Consider the following 21,095-nt stretch of genomic DNA (forward strand, 5'->3'; position numbering starts at 1 on the left):
TGACTTATTAGAATTTACTTTTACCTAAACAAAAGTATTTTAATTGCAACGTAAGTCACTCTGAAAAACATCATTAGAGACGCAATTGGTAAGCTGGGTTCAAAGAGAATTTTGTTATATTTGTGATCTACTTTGTGTCATTTTTATCAGAGCTGTCTTTTTGGAACTTGTCTTTTAAAAATCAGCTGAATTTTGCTTATGTTAAACCTCATCTAGCAGTTATGGCAACAAAACATAAACACAGAGAATTAAGCCTAGAAATAAAATGGAAAAATTTCAGTATACTTATATAATTTTACAAGCGGCTGATAGGATGGAATGGAGCAAAATAAACATTGCAAACGAATACAACATACCTTCATCCACTTTATATACAAGGTGCTACCCAAAAGTTCCCAAAATTTATTTATAAAATAAATTAGACTCACCCTGGGTGAGTCTAATTTATTTTTTGCCACCGTCACCTTCGAAGTAGTCCCCTTGAGAGAGTGTAAACACTGATCCCACCACTTCTTCCGTGATTTGAATGTGTCCTGAAGGTCTTTGATATAGTGTTCAGCACTCCCTGTGATTCGGTTTGCATGTCCTCTGTGCTGTAAAATCTTGGAACCTTCAGCAATGAATCTTTAGGAGCATACTGGCAGAATACCAGCTAGCCCAACAGATAGCAGACCAAACAAATATATACACAAATTATATGCATAAGATGACTGGGGGAGTTCACAGAGAGTAAGAAATAATCCAAGGCAAAGTGAGGGAAGAAATTGTGTACACACACAATATAACTTGAAGGCTTTCTTATAACAATAGAAAGTTGTTTGCATAAAACAAATTCCTAAACCAAGGAAAACTGAATGCAAGCAATAAAAAAATGAGGAAAAAATTTATTAAATAAGAATAGCTGAACAAAAGAAGTATAGAAGATAATGCTTAATTTTGAAAAAGAAGAAAGACAACAGCATAAATATAATCTAATAAATAAGAACCAGTTCGGTAGAGAATACATTACCTCCTAACTGTAGCAACAGTAGTAAAACTAGGAAAACCTTCTAAACAAAGTGAAGAGATAGATTAGAACACTCAACTATTTGGTATTCATATCCAAGAGCTACTCAGAGGTTTAGATATCAGAGTAAACAAGGTTTTGTTATTACCAATGCAATATCCTCCAGCCTGTGACTTCTGTCTTACTTGGAGGAAGCTAACATATCATCTCTTGCCTACCTGCAAACTCTACCCACCACACAGATTTAAACATTCTGACTTCTTGCCATTCTACATAGATGTTTCAAGGTGAGAAGTGTCAGTGGGATCTGCTGTTGTCTTTCCACACATGCTACTATATCTGAGTAGTTCCCTTCCTGGATGAAGTATATTTACTAGTCTGCTCGTCCTTGACGGCCCTGCCAACCTTCATGTCGTCTGCAAGCTTGGACATTGGGCTTGATATGCCGTCATCGGTATCATTTATGGATGCGGAAGGCAATAATGGACCCAATACTGAGCCCTGAGGGACTCCACTAATAACATTAGTGGAGCAGTGTCCAATGATGCAGCGTCCAATTAGTCCACGATGAGCAGTGTTTTAAGGGTATAAAAGGTGATATATTGTTGTTCACGTTGACACTAACAACTTTAGGAGTAAGAGATCTGCAGATTTACTTAACAAGAACAGATCAATGGTGAAAAAAAAGCCTGAGTTAGGGTTAAATTTGAAAGTATCTGCAATTTTGCCCAGACACGATAGGAAGGAGTATATGATGAGAGCCTTCTCAATCAATTCGGTCCTGGAAAGAATGTGCAAGGATCATAGGGTAGAATTTTTTTTCAGCGTGGTCTGTGCTTGCTAAGAGGAGACTGCTTCTACAGGGATGAGATACACTTAAATAGAAAGGGTGCAAGAATATTTGCTGATGCTATTGAGGCAATGTTATGTTTGTCTATTTTGGGGCAATTCACACACTAAAAGGTTAATGGTGGCTGCAGGCAGAGGTGAAGGATTCTTGCACTGCTTCTGTTGTAATGAGCAGCACCCTGGGGAGCAGGTTGCTGGGGTTTTCATGAGCTGCTGGGAGTCATAGTGGAACAAGTAAAAATATGGACTGTGTTAGGGAAACTAGGAGTAATGAAGGGTGCATGTGAACTTGCATGTACATTAATGCTGGAGGTATGGTGAATGAAGTTGATAAGTTTCAAGTGCTGATCGGGACATCGGGGGCAGATGTTGTTGGCATATCGGAGGCATGGTGTCACACAGATGTGGGAGGTGCAGAGTTGGAATTTGGGGAGTGCAGTGTGTGCAGAGGGGATGGACAGGGTAGGAAGGGGGAGGGGTTGTGCTGTTGGTTGAGAGACAAGGTCTGAGGAGGTGCATCCGGTTGACGCGGGTGGACAGTGCAGTGTTGGATGTTTGGTGTGGCATGGGCACTTGGAGGTGAGAGTGGGAGTGTTGTAGGCCTAATGACGCTGATGAGTGCAGTGAGCAGTTGTGCAGAGAGGTGGAGTGGGCCAGTGAATCGGAGTGTCTTGTAGTGGGGGATTTTGAATTTTCAGATATTGACTGGAACTTGTGAATTGTTCACTCACACGCTAGCAAGATTTTGTGAATTTCTCGCAGGATTGTTTTCTACAGAAAAATGTTTGAGGGGCAACAAGAGGGAGTATCCGTTGATCTGATTATCAGCAGTAAGAATTTACAGATAAGGAACCACTAGGTGACAGTGATCACAGTGTACTGATGTGGGATTTACTTAAAGATGTAACTACCATCAAGAGTAAACGGAAGGGTTTTTGTTTTTGTAAAGGTGGCTACACAGGTCTCAGACAGTTTTTAAATTCTATAGAGTGGAATCAACTGAGTATGTTTTGATACCAACGGTGAATTCTAAAAGTGAACCCTTCAGAGACTTAATCTTGGAGGCTACAAGGCTTTTCATACCAACTAAGAAATACTGTTCAAGGTAGAGCCCTAAATTGATATTGGATGAATTGATGAGGCCCGTGGCATGGAGGGGGGGGCATACATGGGTTGCATATGGATTGGCAGGCGACGCGGGGACCTGCGAAAGATGGAGCCTATCTGTGGTCGGATCACAGGGGAGGTTGGGTGGGCGGGGGTGGATTGCGGGAGGTCTTTGGCAGGGGACACGGGGGGAGCAGCACAGGGTTCTTTACTTGTGTGGACTCTGGAGGGAAGGGGATGGGTCGGATTGGGCCACTTGGCGTGGATGGTTCAGCTGTTGATGATCCTGCTCAGGTGTGTGATAAGCCGAGTGAGTGTTCTGCATCTACATTCATACATGAGTTATTCAAGGAGGGGAGTGCCGGATGTTTGTCGGTCTCTGGCGGAGAGCTCAGTGATTTTGTGATGGCTGAGAGCGGGGTCGAGGACAAATTGTTGAGGTTCATAAAAAAGGCACCTGGGGCAGATGGAATCTATCAGTTATAATGAAGGAGGCAGCAAGGGAAGTAAGTGGACTCTTGGCTGTAATTGTCGGAGCATCCTTGGAGTCGGGGGAGGTCCCCATGGACTGAAGATGTGCAAATTATCCGCAGTTCACAAAGGGGGGGTTCAAAAGGGTGGCACAAATAATTATAGACCTGTTGGTTTAACTTCTGTTCTGGGAAAAATAATGGAGTCACTGGTTAAAGAGGTGATACACGATCACCTAGACAAGACAGCAGCTATAGTTCAGCCACAGCATGGGTTTGTTAAGGGGAATTCTCGTCTGACTAATTTGATTGGATAGTACGACATGCTCACAAAGGAACTGTATGCAAAAAATAATTTTGTTATCATATATTTGGAATTCAGGAACACATGGAAGACTGATGTACAAATTGGAGCGGTATGGCATTAAGGGAAGTTACTGCAATGTATAAAGGGATGGTTGAGTTGGCGACAGTAAAGAGTGGTAATAAAGGGACACTGCTCTATGTGGACTAATGCTATTAGCGGAGTCCCTCAGAGTTCGGTGCGGGGCCAATTGTTGTTTTGTGTATTTATCAATGACATCGATGAAGGTATATCAGGCTTAATATCGAGTTTTGCAAGTGATACAAAGGTTGGCAGGGTTGTTAATGACACTAAAAATCTGCTTTTCTAGATCATGATGCTACTTCAACAGGATCTTGAAAAGTTAGGCGTATGGGCTGATAAGTGGCAATTGAAGTTTAACATTGAAAAATTCAAATTACTGCTTATACGTAGCAGAAACCCAAGAGAAATGAACCAAATCTGTGGTACTACCCTAAGGGAGGTGAAGAAGGAAAAACACCTGGCGGTAATTGTGCAGTCAGATATGAAGTTCTCTGAGCAGTGGGGATGGGCTGCCAGAGCAGGTCATGGAGTTTTGTCAATGATATATAGGAATTTTGCTACCAGACATAAGGAGGTGATTATCCCTTTGTATAAGGCAATGGTCAGGCCACACCTTGAGTACTGTATACAGTTCTGGAGGCCTCATTTTAGGAAGGATGTAGAATTGCTAGAACGAGTACAGAGAAGGGCAACAAGATTGGTGAGAGGAACAAAGGGGTGAGCTTATGAAGAAAGGCTTAAGTTCTGCAAACTGCAGTGCCTGGATAGTAGGCACCTGCAAGGTGATCAGATTGAGGTGCATAAAGCTTTGAATGGTTTGAGTAGGCTCAATGCTGATGGGATACATCTGTTTGCTCAGACTAAGAACCTGACGGGCCACAGGTTTAAATTGAGGAAAGAGTGTTGTAGAACAGATGTCCAGAAGTTTTCTTCTAGCCAATGGGTAGTTGATTGCTGGAACAGACTTCCATCTGTTGTTGTGGAAGTTGATAGCTTAAATAAATTTAAAGCTGAACTAGACAAACCTTTTGGAGTGACCGGATGGGTGAAATGGGAAGGGTTTTTTTTTTTTCTTTTCTTTTTGGCAGATGCTGTATAAGCTTGCTTTCTTGCATCAAAAATGCCTGAACTAGGCTAATTCTAATTTGCACACCTCCAGTCCATGGGCAACGGGGAGGCTGTCATGGTTGTGGCCGGGGATTTGCTTCCTTCCTTCCTGGGATAGATCCCGTCTATTAGCATTAGTAGAGGCATTTGATGCAAGAAAGCAAGCTTATGCAGCATGCTATCCCAGATGCCTTCCTTATGTTTAACTGTGGCAGTTTCTCCTCCACTTTGCTCTCAGTTATTGCAGAGTCGCTTAGCTTCCTGTTGGAGTTTGGCAGATTTCTGGTGTTCCCCTCTTTCAATGACTCGTTATGTTGGAATGTAGATACAGAATGCTCGTTTGGTTTATCAGCTGCCTGAGCATGATAATCAGTGGCCAGCATCTGTGTTGAGTGGTCTAATCTGATTCGTCCCTTTTCTTCTGGAGTTCGCATAGGTGTGGGGCTCTTTGCTGTTTTTCTTTGCGTCCTTTGCCAGTGACTTCTTGTGGTCTGCCTTTGCCTGTCTGGCCTGCTTTGTGACTTGATTGAATACTAGCTTATGTCTGCTGTGGGCTTCTGTGTTGTCTGGTAGTTTATATGCATTCCATGCATTTTTCTTCTCTGCTGCGGGCCTCATTGATTCATTTGACATTTGTCATTACCTGGAAGGTTGAACTCCCACATTGTAGGACGTTCTGATTTTCTGGCCCACTCGGTTTCTCTGCAGAACTGCTCATTGTGCTCAGATTCATTAGGCCTATGGCAGCACCTACTCATTTTCCCTTTTCCAGTGCTTGTGTCGCACCAAACTGACTTGGTGCTGCATTGTCCACCAGCGACAGTTGGATGCAGTTCCTTGGATTTTGTGTGTTTCTTGACTAGCAGCGTGGCCCCTCCTTCCTTCCTGTCCTGTCTGTCCTTTCTGTACACATTGTGCTCCCCAGATTCCAATTCTGCATTGGTTGTGTCTGTGTGACACCATGTATCTGGTATCCCAGCGGTGTCTGCCTTTGATGTCTTGACCGGCGCTTCAAACTCTTCGGATTTGTTAGCTATATTCCTGGCATTGGTGTATATGCAGGTATACTTCACCTGTTTCTACTCTTGGTTACCCTAATACCCAGGGTCCTGAGCTGGCTATCATCATTCTTCTCTTTCTTGGTGATTCCCTTCTACTCTCTCTCTCTCTCTCTCTCTCTCTCTCTCTCTCTCTCTCTCTCTCTCTCTCTCTCTCTCTCTAGGGTAATTCAGAATTTTTTTTTTTTTGGCTGGTGCAGCATAAGCCTCAGGCTTCCTTGCACCGTATGGCTAATAATAATAATTATAAAGTTGACCTTGGATTACCTTTAACATACCACCACTGAAAGTGCATTATATATTATATATACTGATTCTCTAAGTTCATTGCAGGCCTTATCAATGATGAGGTACAATCCACATCCAGCCCTGTTTATGGTTTTCAGCAGTGGCTACTTTATCTTTTGGAATCCAATGCTGATATTTGCTTCTGCTGGATCCCCAGCCATGTTAGGATCATGGGAAATGATCTGGCAGACACTGCAGCAAAATCAGTTGTGATTCTGAATAATCCTTGATGTTAGTCTTTTATGCAGACTACTGTAAAGTAATAAGAAAACTGTGTAAGAAAATTTCTCATTGGCAACATTCTTGGCATGGGAAAGCCTCAGACAAATTATACCAGATTATGCCTGTAATTGAAAAAAGGCAGTCTAGTCCATATAGGAATCATAAAGAGGAAATTTTTCTTCAAAATTTGCTCTGCACAGGACACAGTCACCTTACATATTTGTTCCTGCTCAGTGCTAGTGACCCTCTTACATGTGAGCAATGCAACAGCAGTTAACCATAAAACACAATTTTATTGAATATCCTAAATTTGTCAATTTATTTATGTTTTATTGTTTTTAACCTGCTGACTGCAGCTTATACTACACTTGTTTAATTTTTTCAATTTTTACCAACTTAAAATATTGCATTGGTGAATTATGACTTCCATGCACCACCACTATTAAAATCAAATAAAAATACTTATGTTTTCACACATAAGTCAACATTATATTACTTTTCTTGATGCTACATTCCTCTTAGGAACATCAGATCATATATTAAAGTATAATCCCCATGGCATACAGATATAGAGAAAGGAAAAAAAAAAAGAAACCAGTATTTATTTAGTTGCATCTGAAGTTGCAGCATTCTTTTTACATCAATTTCTGTGAACTTTCATTCTTGCAATTTATTTAAAAACCAGGTTCCTTATAGTATTTGCAACTTGAGTGCTCTCTCTCTCTCTCTCTCTCTCTCTCTCTCTCTCTCTCTCTCTCTCTCTCTCTGTGCATGTGGGTATTCACATATTTCTCTGTGAATAAATCTTCCATCATATTAATAAAGTTCTTTGCAAATGGATTGTTCTACTGCTAGAAGGAAAGCGAGATATAGTATGGCGTTTTTACTAGTGTTAAAGTTATCCCCAGTGCTTCTAGATGTACTGATGGATATCATTTCCAAATCGCTCTGTAATGAATTCGTACTTAAGCTTAGTGCAGTAATTTGTAAACTTTATTAAGAACTCATTATAAAAAAATATGTCAAGTTCGGAAATTTGTGTAAATGTGTGTGTGTAACTATTTTTTGACTTCTTCCTTGAGTGAGATATAAAGATGAGTATTTAAAAAAAAAAAAAGCTTAGAATATAGTAGTAGTAATGATCACCATAATTTTGAATGGGCTAGAATGACAGTTTGTGTTAAGGATATGTTGATTCATGAAACCTATATTAAGTGTGTGTGTGTGTGTGTGTGTGTGTGTGTGTGTGTGTGTGTGTGTGTGTGTGTGTGTGTGTGTGTGTGTGTGTGTTAAAGTATAGTATAATTTCTACCTTTTCTGTTTTATGTGAATATCTTGTTTGAAGTTCATTTTAAGAATTTCACAATCACTGAATCTTACAACTTCAGAGCAGTGTATGTTTTGCACAGAACAGTTACATAGTGAAGATTAAGTTGTACAAATACTGTTACATGTTTTTTTGTGAGTGAGGAGGTGCAGTTGACTGCTCTGAACCTGTTTTTCTGTTGAAGCTGTCATACTGCTCAGCTTCCCAAAAGTTGTCATTACATTTTGTGCTTAGTTTGCTGCTAGAATGCAAACTTGCATCCAAACAAACTACAATATTTGTAGTGCCTTAATATAGATGCATTCATTCAATTGTGATCAGTAAATGAGCACTCTTGATTTTTTAAGGAGTCCTTATGTGCTGTAATGTAATAACTAGATCGTATGTATAGCTTAGCTTAATTTTCAGCACTCACCTCATGAGTGAGGTGAGTGCTGAAAATTAAGCTAAGCTATACATACAATCTAGATAAATGAGCACTGTAAAAAGGACACATTAAATCAATAACTGAGCAATGTTGGCACACTGATTCAACCATGGTCTATTCCATTGCAGCTGGGATTTTGCTCAGCACAAATTGCACTGTCTAGCGAGCATTATATAAGCTGTATACGTGGTTCATGGTTTCATATGTTCATTGCTTATGTTAAAGTTATTTTTATCTAGTTTACGGTATAGTTTAGGGCTAAAGCCTCAGGTTACATAAATAGTTTAACTAATGTACAAGTTAGTGCATTTGCATCATTTCTGTACATAGTCAACTACATAAGTAGTTATAAATTGGGAACATTAAGTATATCTCATTGTGAATACCTTCATAACAAATAGCCACAGTATTGCACTACCTCAAATAAGTAATGCTTCACCATAGGAGAAGACTATTGTTACTTATTCTTAGCCCTTAAACTATACCGTAATCTAAATTACTCCACACCATCAGGCATCTCTCATATTGTGGATTTATGCTTTGCAACTGGGTTGTCATCATTGCAACACCAGGGTACCTGCCCTCCCACTTATGAGGAGCCAATAAGCTCCGAAATGGTGCCATATGGATGATGGTATCTGCTGAGAATAAGTAACAATAGTCTTTTCCTATGGTGAAGCGTTACTTATTTGAGGTAGTGCAATACCATGGCAACTTGTTATGAAGGTATTCACAATATGAGATACAGCAGACTCTCAATTAACCAGGTCACTTCGAGACTCCAAATTAAAAAAAAAAAAAAAAAACCAACCAGAAATCAAAAAAATTCAAGTAATAACTAGAATAGGTATAAACAGATATTTTGCAAGTCATAAATAAGCGACAAGTGGCATTATAAATCGTCATTGGGAGAATGGTGTACCTATTATCTTGCAGTCCCCACTGTCTTCACACCGGCTGCTCAAAAAAGGAAAAAAAAAAGACCAAATGTTTAGTTTGTTTTAGTGCATTGTGTCGATTTTTGTGTTCCGTTGCAGCGCAAAAGAACATTTTTTTTTCGTTATTTATGTCAGGGATGTCGAATTTTTTTATAGTAAGTTTTTTTTTTTTTTTTTGTTTAGAAATTGCAAATATGATGGGTAAACGCAAAAGAGTTGCAGTTTCAGTTAAACAGAAACTTGAAAATGGTCGATCTGTTAAATCTCTAAGGAGTCATTATAATAAGGGTGTATCAAAATGGCCAAATATTAACTATTATCGCGCAGAATTCAGATTTGCCAATAATAATGTAGTAGCAGTATGTTATTAGTCATTCCCGAGTTACGTAAAACTCGAAGTAAGCAGTCCTGGAACGTATCTCTTACGTATGTCGGGGACTTTTGTATTTTTGGATTAACCTGGAAATCGATTATCTGGGATTTGTTTTTTACTCTCTATCCCGGAAAATCGAGAGTCTACTGTATACTTAATGATGCCAATTTATAACTACTTATGTTGTTGGCTATGGACAGAAATGATGCAGATGCACTAACTTGTACATTAGTTTATCTAGTTTATTATTTTACCCAAGAAGAAGAAGAAGAAAGCTCAAAATTTTTCGAAGATAATGCTTGCTAAATTTTAATTCTTCAGTTTGTCAAAAACAAACATCACTTAGTGATGTTTTATCAGCAAATAAAATTTTACTTAAAATTTTATCTGCTGTAAAATTTTGTTTAAAAAGGGCTTTTTTTTATAAAATTTTACCATAAAGGGTTGTTATAATGAATCCACTGCCTGGAATGCCAGGACTTAAAAGGAACTGGTGGAAGGGAGGGAGGGAGGGAGGGAGGGATGGATGGACGGACGGAGAGAGGGATTGAGTAAACAAAATGCCAATGGCATCCTTGCTCACTCTCAAATGATCCACCATAAGGGAACATTTAATTAAATTGATAAAAGATAAAAGTTGCAAGACAGATGTGCAGAAATTTACTCTCAGCCAGAGTGGGTTGCTGGAATAAAGTCTCATCTAAGAGATGGCAAAGGATGTGGTTCCCCCTCCCTCTTTTTTTCTTCTTCTTCCTCAGCTTGTTTCTTTATATCATTTTGCCGCTGCTTACATTTAAGATATGACCATATGGTAAGAGTGCTGTTTTGCTATCTGGAACCCTGACGTGGTCTTTCCCATTTCACACCTTCATTAATCCATTTGCTACCTGGCACTGCTTAATGTTACAAAGGTTTGACCATTTCTCTCTGTGGTGTGGACCCCCACTTTGGCCTCTCTTTATGCAGATTCATATCTGGGTCACTACCACCAGAATATTTTTAGTTTTTGCATGCAGGACATATAAGTGGGGATCTAAACATTCTCATGAATGTTAAAGTGTAAACAGAGGATTTAATTTTTGCAGAATGGCCTATACTTTACAGAAATTTGACACCCTAGACTACCTGGTTGCAGTCTGGTAGTCAAGTGTGCTGAAAGAAGGCTGAATGACCATATTCAGTATGTACAATAAGTAGTCTTACACAGGAATTTCTACTTAGAACACAAGCAAATCTCTGTTCTTTAACTTTAAATTAGTTCGATTCTATAAGGATCTTCTCCCATATTAGGCCTGAATGAAATTTCCACAGTGGACTGAAAATATAGCCATAAAAAAGTTATATAACGGGGTATCAAAAAGTTCGTACCCTTACCTAGAAATAATAGCCCTGAAATTTCACAGGAAATTTAATTCTTTTCCATGTACTCTCCATGTATAGTAACACATTTCTCCCATCTATGGATCAGTTACACGATGGTTTGTTCATTTCTTGAAACAAAAAAGTCTTATGGTGCTAGGTCAGGAGAATAGGGTGGGTGCTGCAGTAATTTGAAGTTGCACTGGGCAACGGCGCCCCCGTAGCCAGGTGGGCAGGAGCAGCAGTGCATAGCACACGCTTCTTGATTAGACTGGGGTTCAAGCCCGTGACCACCAAATACGGAGGATGCGGAAAGGTCAGGGAATGACCACCGCATATCCCCGGAGCAATATGGCCTTAGTTGCTAATGCTCCTAAAAACCAAATAACATAAGCACTGAGCAACAAAGTTGGTTGTGGCAGTGGCCATGTGATCCACTTCCACCACCAGCAGAGAAAATGGAAGCCTTTGGTTAAGATTCCACACCTTTTCACTTTCAAAGCATTACTTAACTTTTTTAAGAGATTTCTGTAGTATTTCTGGTAAGTGTGGAACCACGAGATAAGTAATCTGTCAGAATAACCCCTTTTCTGTCCAAAACATGTACATCATCATTTTTGCAGATGGAGTGGTATTTGCCATTTTGGGAGGTGGGGAGGAGGTGCTTTGACATGCCTTTAGTCTCTAGATCATACTGGTACACCCAGCATTTGTCACCAACCGATCAAAAAAGTTCTCAACATCTGCATTACACAAATCCCAACAGTTGGGCAAAAGCATCGCATTCAACATTGCTTCTGCAAAGGCGACAGCAATCTTGGAACCCATTGTGCGTAAACAAAATGCCGTGCAGATAGTCATGTGAAATGCTGTGTGCAGCCCTATAACTAATTCTCAATGCATTTGCGATGAAATGAATTGTCACCCATCTGTCACTCAGCACCAGCTGCTCAACCTTTGCAACCATTTCACTATTTGTGGAAGTTGATGGCCTTCCTTCTCTTGGCTTGGCAAAGACACTTGTACAACTGCACTGGAACTCCCATTTCCACTTTTTTACAGTGTCATAGGGTGGACAATTTTGCCCATACACAGCTTTCATTTCTTGGTAAATTTCCTGAGCTTTCTTGCCCTGCAAATGCAGGAACTTGATCACTGCTCGATACTCCACTTTGTCAACCATAGCATCCTTCCTCAGATTCCGGCTCCACCTATGTTCAAATTGTAGGATGACGATCACCTACAGGAATGAAATTTCACATGTTAGTTATTGAATATGTAGACAACTTATATTAAAAATGGCATGTTCCTACCGATGTTTTTTCTAGGTCAGGGTATGAACTTTTGATACCCCCTCGTAGTTTTTGTAAGTACTTAGCCAAGGACTTTGGCTTTCTACGTTCCAAGTATAATTTAATTAAATAAAAAAATCGGTTCAATTGTTAATTGAACTGATTAACTTTGTTGTAAAATTTTGCCATTCACAATATAGTTTATGAAAAGTGTTTTGGAGAATCCTGAATGTCTTTCCGAATTTGACTCAGAATTGCAGGTCAAAAGACTTCTATATTAAGATTTTTAGAAGGTACATGACTTTGATTGTTTTACTAAGTTATAAGTTATAATTATGTAATTACATCCGTGTGGATGTGTATGCAAACATATATTTCCCTTTTTCGTAGCACACTAAAATCCTGTGAATAGAAATGGTTAGGGTTTTTTCATCTAATTCTTAATTTAAGCTTTTTAATCTTGTTCTTAAAAAAGTAGTTCTTACTTTTTAAAAAAAGTAAGTAATATGTAAGTTCTTCTTGCATATTATTATCACCTCATATTTTTTTTGTTTTGATAGTTGAAACATTTGATGAAAAAGGTGAGAAGATAATGTTCAATCAGTTCTCTCTGTTTTTGGTTGGAGCTGGTAATTTTGGTGGTAAGCGAACATCGGAAAAAGGAAAACCGGTCTTATCCCCTCCAAACCGCCAACCAGACGTAATAGTTGAGGAAAAAACTGCTGTAGATCAGGTATTTTGAAATGATTGGTTCTATTGGAAATAGAAGAAAAGAATGTACACCTATATATAAAATGTTGAGATAATCAATAGCTATTCAGATTTTAGGATTACTTTTATTTATTCTCTGAAACTTTTTTTATTTTCAAATTAAGAAAACCTTCAGTATATTTAATTTTTTGTTACTTAGTGGGTCGATAATGTCAATAATTCAAATGTTTTAATGCAAAAATATTTCTGTAAATTAAGTATTTCGAAACGATTTTCTTGATAAGAAAAAGAAGAAAAATAACATTTATATATGTTACAATGTTGAGATAATAACTATTCAAATTGTAGGATGACTTTCGTTTCTTCTGTGGAACTTTTTAAATTAAGAAAAAGCTCAATGTATACACACCTAATTTTCTAGGTTGCAAGGTTGGATACCCTAAATATTACTTCTTTTTATGAGAGTGGGACAGCCGAGAGAAGGATTGGCACTACAGGGTAAAAAAAATAGCCAGATCATTCAGAAAATACATCAGGCCAGAAAAATATAGCACATCCTCCTTTGGTGGATAATTAAAAAATCTTTTTACCTCCGTTGCACATTAAGCTTGATTTGATTTTAAAAAAAAAAAAAAAATATATATATATATATATATATATATATATATACAGGGCTTTTTTTGTGACTGTACGCAACGGTACAGCATATCGGCACCTTTTTTAACAGCGTGTGACATTTGCATGCAGTACATTTTGAAATTTGAAATATTCAGTAATTTCTTTTTCACATGTTTAACCATTATTCAAATACATACGCTTAAAGTTATTTAACTAAATTTGCATTTTTCACTGTCTATTGTTAAGATATTTTCTATATAAAACTTTATAACCATTTTTGGAATTTTAGATTACTCAGTCGGACCTCTGTTTAGCGAACTTAAAATAGTTTCGGTTGAGCGAAAAAAAATTTCATATAACGAACAGATTAGGCAGACTCAGTACACACTGTTCACACTTCTGGCCTTCAGGCAATTTAGGCAGTGCTGCTGCACGAATTAAGAGAGCTAAAGGGATTATTCCACTTAGTGATACTCGTAAATCCTATCCGACTACCTGTCCCACATAATGAGAACTTGCGCTGGTCAAGGGGTATTCCCGATGCGAACAATGGGCTCTGATCAACTTCCACTGTAAGCACCCTCTTCGGGAATTAGGAGAGAGTGGTTTTCTTTGCAAATAATCAACTGTTGTTTCGCAGAAGTGTTTTTTTTTCCGTAAATGTTTCTGTAAATTTTTCATATCTCTATTTACATGGTTACAGTATCTCAGTGACTTCCACATTTTGGACAGTTTCACGAAAAAAAAAAAAAAAAAATTCCAATTTGAGAACCAGTTCAAAGAGCTAATGACAGTATCGATGACAAGAAAAGAAAAATGAAGATAACGAAGATATTAAACCTTCTAAACATGAAATGTTGGCAGCTTTTGAAACTTCGTTGTGGCCTGCAATGTGAAGATGTTCCTGAGAATACAAAAGGTTTGTTAAAACAAATGCAAAAAAATTTTAAATGATCGATGTACAGTAAATATAGTGTACAACAAAAGATAACCAAATATTTTGAAAAATAATTCTTAAGTGTACTAATATTGTGTGCATCATGTCTTATGAAAAAAAAAAAAAAATCTTAATATCTTAATAACATATCTTAATATGTTAATAAATTGTTTTGAAATGTTAGAAAATATATTTACCATCTTTTACTGTATTTCTGAATGTTGAATTATTTTTCATTGTGGAAAAGGTCATATTTCTTTATAACGAAATTTTTGTTTAACAAATTTTTGCAAGGAACAATCGACTTAGTTATATAGAGGTTCCGACTGTAGATTTATTGGGGATTATCTCACTTTTGCAGGTGTTCTGTTCATCTAAGAAGTACCACCCACTTCGGGGAAACTCGTGTACCTCTTTCTTGACTCTCTCCCCCCTTAGGAAATGCCATTTTGTGGGGGCTCCTATTGGTTCGCCACTAATGTTTCTGTGGCTTTTGTTACAATGTAAACGTTTGTTCAACACAACTTTGTATTTGTGCATTTTCAATTCAGACGCAACAGTTTTATTTATTTGCCCATGCGGTAATGAGATTGTAAGTGAATTAGTATTAAAAAAAAGCTATCTTGAACCGTAAAGTACAAAATGAAAAGAATTATTAGTTTCTTCTCACCCTCCGTAGTTAAGAAATTAAAAACAAGTGAAAATGCGAGTGGAGACCTAATTACAGAAACTGGGTCAAACACTGCTTTTGTTCCTGATGGTATCCACGTCAGACAGCAAGGAATGACTGACATAAATGACTGGTCAAGTTGCTGGACTGTTGATCAAAAAAATGATTTCTGTGCGAAGTATAATTGGCTAAATTATCAAAATAAGAGACTTGGCTGTGCATTATGTAAACAAATTGGAACTCTTGGAGTGGAAAAGAAGATGGGCATGAAGATTTCTAAGGAATGGGCAAATAATGAAGTTACATATTTTGGCGAAAGCAGACAGTTATTGTCTTTAAGAAAAAAAATTTTCGATCACAAGGAAACAGCGGGACATAAAGCTGCTATAAAACTTCTTGTGGAAGCTGAGAAAGGACCTCTTGAAAATCTGTGTTTAAAGAGTTTATCGCACAAAAAATTAATAACAGCAAAAATTTTTCGCACCGCATATAAGGTGGCCAAAGAAAATCAGTCTTTTCATAATTTTGAATCAGAGATTGACCTACAGGAATTAAATGGGATTGACATGGGTCGTATTCTTCATTCAACAAACGCTTGCATTAACATCTTGAACCACATTAGTGATGAAATGAGAAAAAATTTGGTTAATAAAATCGTTAAGTCAAACAGTAAAATTTCACTGATAATTGACGAATCGACCCGACCACAGTGAGTAGGAAATCCGCTTTGATCATTTATGTTCGAACTTGTATGTTTGACTGTGGAATGAGATCTCCCGTAAATTTGTTTCTGGACTTGATTGAACTCGAAAGTGTTACTGCAAAAGGGATATTTAATTCTCTGCTCGATTGTCTTCAGTCATACAGTATGACGGAAAACTATTTAAAAACTCACTTAGTTTGTGTCACATGTGATGGTGCAGCTGTTATCATGGGTAGTATGAAATAAAAATTCCCTTCTTTAATAGTGTGGCATTGCGCTAATCACCGATTTGAACTATCAGTTGGTGATACTGTGAAATCTGTTGCAGATATCGATAGATTTAAAGCATTTATTGATAAACTTTATGTCATGTATAACGCATTGCCAAAAAATGCCAGAGAATTGAAGGTGTGTGCCAAATCACTGGATATTGAACTATTAAAAATTGGCAGAATTTTAAGCACACGATGGGTGGCATTGAGCTTCTGGTCTGTTTCAGCTGTTTGGAATAACTATGAGGCGTTAATGGCACGAAGAAAATAATAATGACTCAATGCAGGACCAAAAAGAAAGATATATATATATATATATATATATATATATATGAAGGATTGCAGAAGAAAATTAAGACTACTAACTTTATATTAGACTTAGGTTTAATGTGTGATGCTCTTCAAGAATTATCAGACTTGAGCTTGGACATGCAGGAGCGCAATATAGATTTGTACAGGGTGTATAAAAAAATAGTAATTGTTGTACTACTCTTTCTTGAAAGACATAAGATTTCAAGGAGTTTCACTTCATGGGACAGACTACACAAATTATTCTCCAATCGATCCAGGGGCTTTCTATAGGACTTTGAAACAATCAGTAGAAAGCAGGCTGCTTGATAGTGAAAGTGCTGATTTTGCAGCGTCGGCCCGAGTACTTGATAGGAAACATTGGCCTGAAGATGACTCTCAAGTGACATTTGGTGAGAATGAAATTAGAAAATTATCAATTAGGTTTCAGTTAAATGATAGAGATACAATTTGTGGGTTTCAGGAATACCTAATTTAAAAGACGATTTCGGAAGAATTGAAGAATTTAATGAATGCTCTGAGTACGATACCAGTTTCATCAAGTGAATGTGAACGAGGATTTTCACAAATGAATCTGATCGTCAGCCCAACCAGAGCTTCGATGATGACAAAAACAGTTTCTTATTACTGTTTCTTAAAATTGTAGGCCCACCGCTGACACGCTTCGATCCAGCAAAATATGTTGATTCGTGGCTGCTTCGGAAACATCTAGCAACAGACACAAACAGTAAGAAAAGAACTCGTCATATTGGGTTGGATGAGAACTTAATAAAAATTTGGAATATTTTATAAAACTTCATTATGAAATTATTTTTACTTATTTTTTTACTTGTACTTATTTTTACATTTTCCTTATTTTTTATTTATTAAATAAGACTCACCTTTCACTTATTTTTTATATACTTGTGTAATAAATTTATGCTTAATAAACTGTGCGTTAATAAAATTAATTTGTTGTTCTTATTCCAAAAACATTACTACTGAAGTAACAATATCAGGAAATAAGTTTTTAGTTTACTTTTCATATCCTTTTAATTTTCAATTTGGTAGAGATTCAGTATCGGGTACAGCGTTCCGACTGCTAACGATACGGTCGTGATTGATGGGTGCTGACTCTGCCCAGTGTCACATGATCTCCTTAACAGATGGAAACAGCTGGCATGGCTGACACCCACTGCGTGCCAGCACGGAATTTTTCCTGATAGCAAAGAATGAATACCGGCACCTATTTTTTACAAAAAAAGCATTGTGTGTGTGTATATATATATATATATATATATATATATGATAATTAAAATAAATATGATATTTAAAATAAAAAACATCAGCCAGTAGTACGGCAAAGATGCAGAGCGAAGCGAAACGCAAAATAATATAAAATAAACAAACAGGGAAGGGAAAGTAGAGATAATAAAAAAGTAGTCGATAATCCCCTTTATAATTTAGTCATTAAACCCAATTAATAACAACGATGTAAATTTCGAATAATGCCAATTATATATAATTTAGCGGTACCCCCCTCGAAGGTACCAGTTCCAAAAGACGTGAAATATCACCAAAAGGGGTTAAAGAAACTACAAAAACTAAAATATCAAAATAATAGACTGACCATTATGCCCCATATCGACAGAGGACCACGAGGCCAATAATGGTCATGGAATCGCTGCATTTCAATCGTCATACAAATCATCGCAAAGGCGGAAATATCGAAGAACCAAACCACGCTTCCATTTTCCGATAGATCAACCAATGCAGAGGATTTGCATGGCGGTGGTCCTTATGCAGCGAGAAATAATCTATAGAATAGAACAGACAGCACTCCTGATCAGAGCCACACCACTGACATAATGCAAGCTTAACCAGCTTATATAATAGAAAGGAAAAGAATAGATGGCGGCACAGGCGCTGCTTATTTAGCATATCAACCCACTACTACCACTAATTTATATAATGTGATGTAAAAGTTAGGCAAAAGAAATAAAAATAAATATGGATATGAAGCTATCATTAGAGGCAGCAAATGCACATCCTCCACATGAAGCCTAATTATATCTGATAATTAAAATAAATATGATATTTAAAATAAAAAAACATCAGCCAGTAGTACGGCAAAGATGCAGAGCGAAGCAAAACGCATCGTTGTTATTAATTGGGTTTAATGACTAAATTATACAGGGGATTATCGACTACTTTTTTATTATCTCTACTTTCCCTTCCCTGTTTGTTTATTTTATATTATTTTGCGTTTCGCTTCGCTTCGCTCTGCATCTTCGCCGTACTACTGGCTGATGTTTTTTATTTTAAATATCATATTTATTTTAATTATCAGATATAATTAGGCTTCATGTGGAGGATGTGCATTTGCTGCCTCTAATGATAGCTTCATATCCATATTTATTTTTATTTCTTTTGCCTAACTTTTACATCACATTATATATATATATATATATATATATATATATATATATATATATATATATATTTTTTTTTTTTTTTTTTGACAAAATATTTTTTTATAAAAATATATCTAGACATAAAAAGAGAAGAATTTTGCTGTTTGAGGCCAAAGTTTCCTTGAATCAGTGAGGCCAAGATAAAAGAGGGAATTTTTTGTGGGTCCTCAAATCAAACTGCTATTCCAAGATGAGGAATTCACTAAAAAATGAAATGCTACAACAGCAGGGTAGCAATGCTCTTTTGCACCCGGGGCAGATCCTTCTGCTGTCACCCCTTAAATAATGTTATCAACTTGAAAAAAAAAAAAAAAGTCTTAAAACTTAATCGATTTTAAGAAATCACAGAAAACCAAAGAACATTTTGCAAGGAATGTTAAAATACAGTGAATAAAGCAGCAGACCCCTGCTTTAAGATAAGATGTGTGGTAAGTGCCAGTCATTATGATCATGTTTGCAAATTGAATTTTAATTCTATTAAACAGCAATTCAAATAAGCAAAAATAGGAGGAATGTTATCCACATGCTATGAAAGTAAAGATCACAGATTTACACTTTATTACATTACCAATTAACAAAATTAAATGATATGCGTAAATCGTAAGAATATTTTTCACAGGTTAGTAAAATAAAAATAAATTTACTCTTACACACAGCTTAATTAATACGTACTATAATTTGTAGATACTAACTAGTTGATATTTCTGTTCACTGACATTTTTTGGGGGGGTTGTAAAATTTAAAACAGTAAAAAATACAAGTAGTTCCCACTTTACGAGTTTTTTTTTTTTTTTTTTTTACATATTAAGTGTCAACAGAATCGAAAATATGAACAGTAATTACAATAAATAAATGCTAAACATTCATAAATATGGCATTTCAAACCACGTGCATAGCTATACATTACTACTTTGTGGGCATTTATTTGTTCAGACAGAGATAAGGAGGAAGGTCCAACTCTTAAAGAATTTTGGAAAAAATTCCATATTTTAGATAAATCAAAATAATAAAACGAGCCTGGGACAAAATTATAGAGAAGAACATGACATTTGAAATAAACTCTGTCATCATTTTATTGATAATTTTGAAGGTTTTTAAGAACCAGTAGAGATCGTATAAAATGAAACAAAGCAGTCATTAATGTTGACGTTTCTACAATTAATATCACTGATCTGCTTAGGCGCCTCCGTAGTCAGGTGATCAGGAGCAGCAGTGCGTAGCACACGCTTCTTGATTAGACCGAGGTTCGAGCCTGTGACCACCAAATACGGAGGATGCAGATAGGTCAGGGAATGACCACCACATATCCCTGGAGCAATATGCCTTAGTTGCTGATGCTCCTAAAAACCAAAATAACAACAACGATAACTGATCTGCTTCAAACACACAATGGAAAGATCACAAATCACTGGCAAAATGTGAAGAAGCTGAGGCAAAATAAGGTTTAACAGGTGAAACTCCTGTTCATTACTTTATTCTCAAGGAGCTTGATGAAGCTTTTCAACACATAGAAAAAGCATTTGAGATTTTCGAGTCACAAGATTCAAATTTCGAGTGCACTAGAAAAGTTTCTACAGATTTAAAAAAAAATGTTTATGCATGCTATCATGAAATTTCTGAAGGAAAAAAGAAGACTGTCTTGGGAACATGACTCTTGAAGCATTTCCAAAGAAGAAAATGAATCCTCGTGCTTCCAACAAACCAATGAGTGCGAAGGCAGTCAATGAGTGAAGAACCATCAACGAGTGTGCATTTAGTCGATAATGATGAAGAATAAACATTCTTTAACATTTTTATGACATAAATAATTTCTTTATTATTATAATTTGCTTGATTTTAAAGGCTATGTTTTCATTTCTTTGAATAAATAAATTATTGTTTAAGCATAAACTATTGTTTTGTTGATCTTTATTGACTATGGTCAAATTTTATTGTTGGGAACTCAACCCCTGTTTTTAACATTACATCTATGGGGAAAAAAATTCCTGCTTTATGAGCTCGCACTAGGAATGAATTAACTTGTAAAGTCAGGAAATACCCGTATAAGCAAGGAACAAAGAAAATGGCATGCACAAATTGGAACTAACACAATACGTGCAAGTAAGATATGGAGTAATAAGTTTACTAAGCTTAAAAATGAAGAGAAGATTCTGAAAATTTTTTTTTTTATATGATTGAAAATATGGAAGAGGAAACACATTTCACCATAAT

General features: G+C 36.8%; 1 protein-coding gene across 1 annotated transcript in view; it reads left to right on the forward strand.

The window, feature by feature from the left end:
* The window catches only part of Mfe2 (peroxisomal Multifunctional enzyme type 2), a 741,845-nt gene that overhangs the window by 331,098 nt on the left and 389,652 nt on the right, over window positions 1–21,095 (forward strand). The window contains exon 15 of the mRNA XM_090372984.1: window positions 12,772–12,944. Coding sequence (XP_090229110.1) covers window positions 12,772–12,944 — 173 coding nt within the window. The remainder of the gene's footprint in view (window positions 1–12,771; window positions 12,945–21,095) is intronic.

Source organism: Mastigoproctus giganteus, chromosome 4 (assembly GCF_048544385.1).
Source record: "Mastigoproctus giganteus isolate SK-2022 chromosome 4, ASM4854438v1, whole genome shotgun sequence".
Taxonomy (NCBI): Eukaryota; Metazoa; Arthropoda; class Arachnida; order Uropygi; family Thelyphonidae; genus Mastigoproctus; species Mastigoproctus giganteus.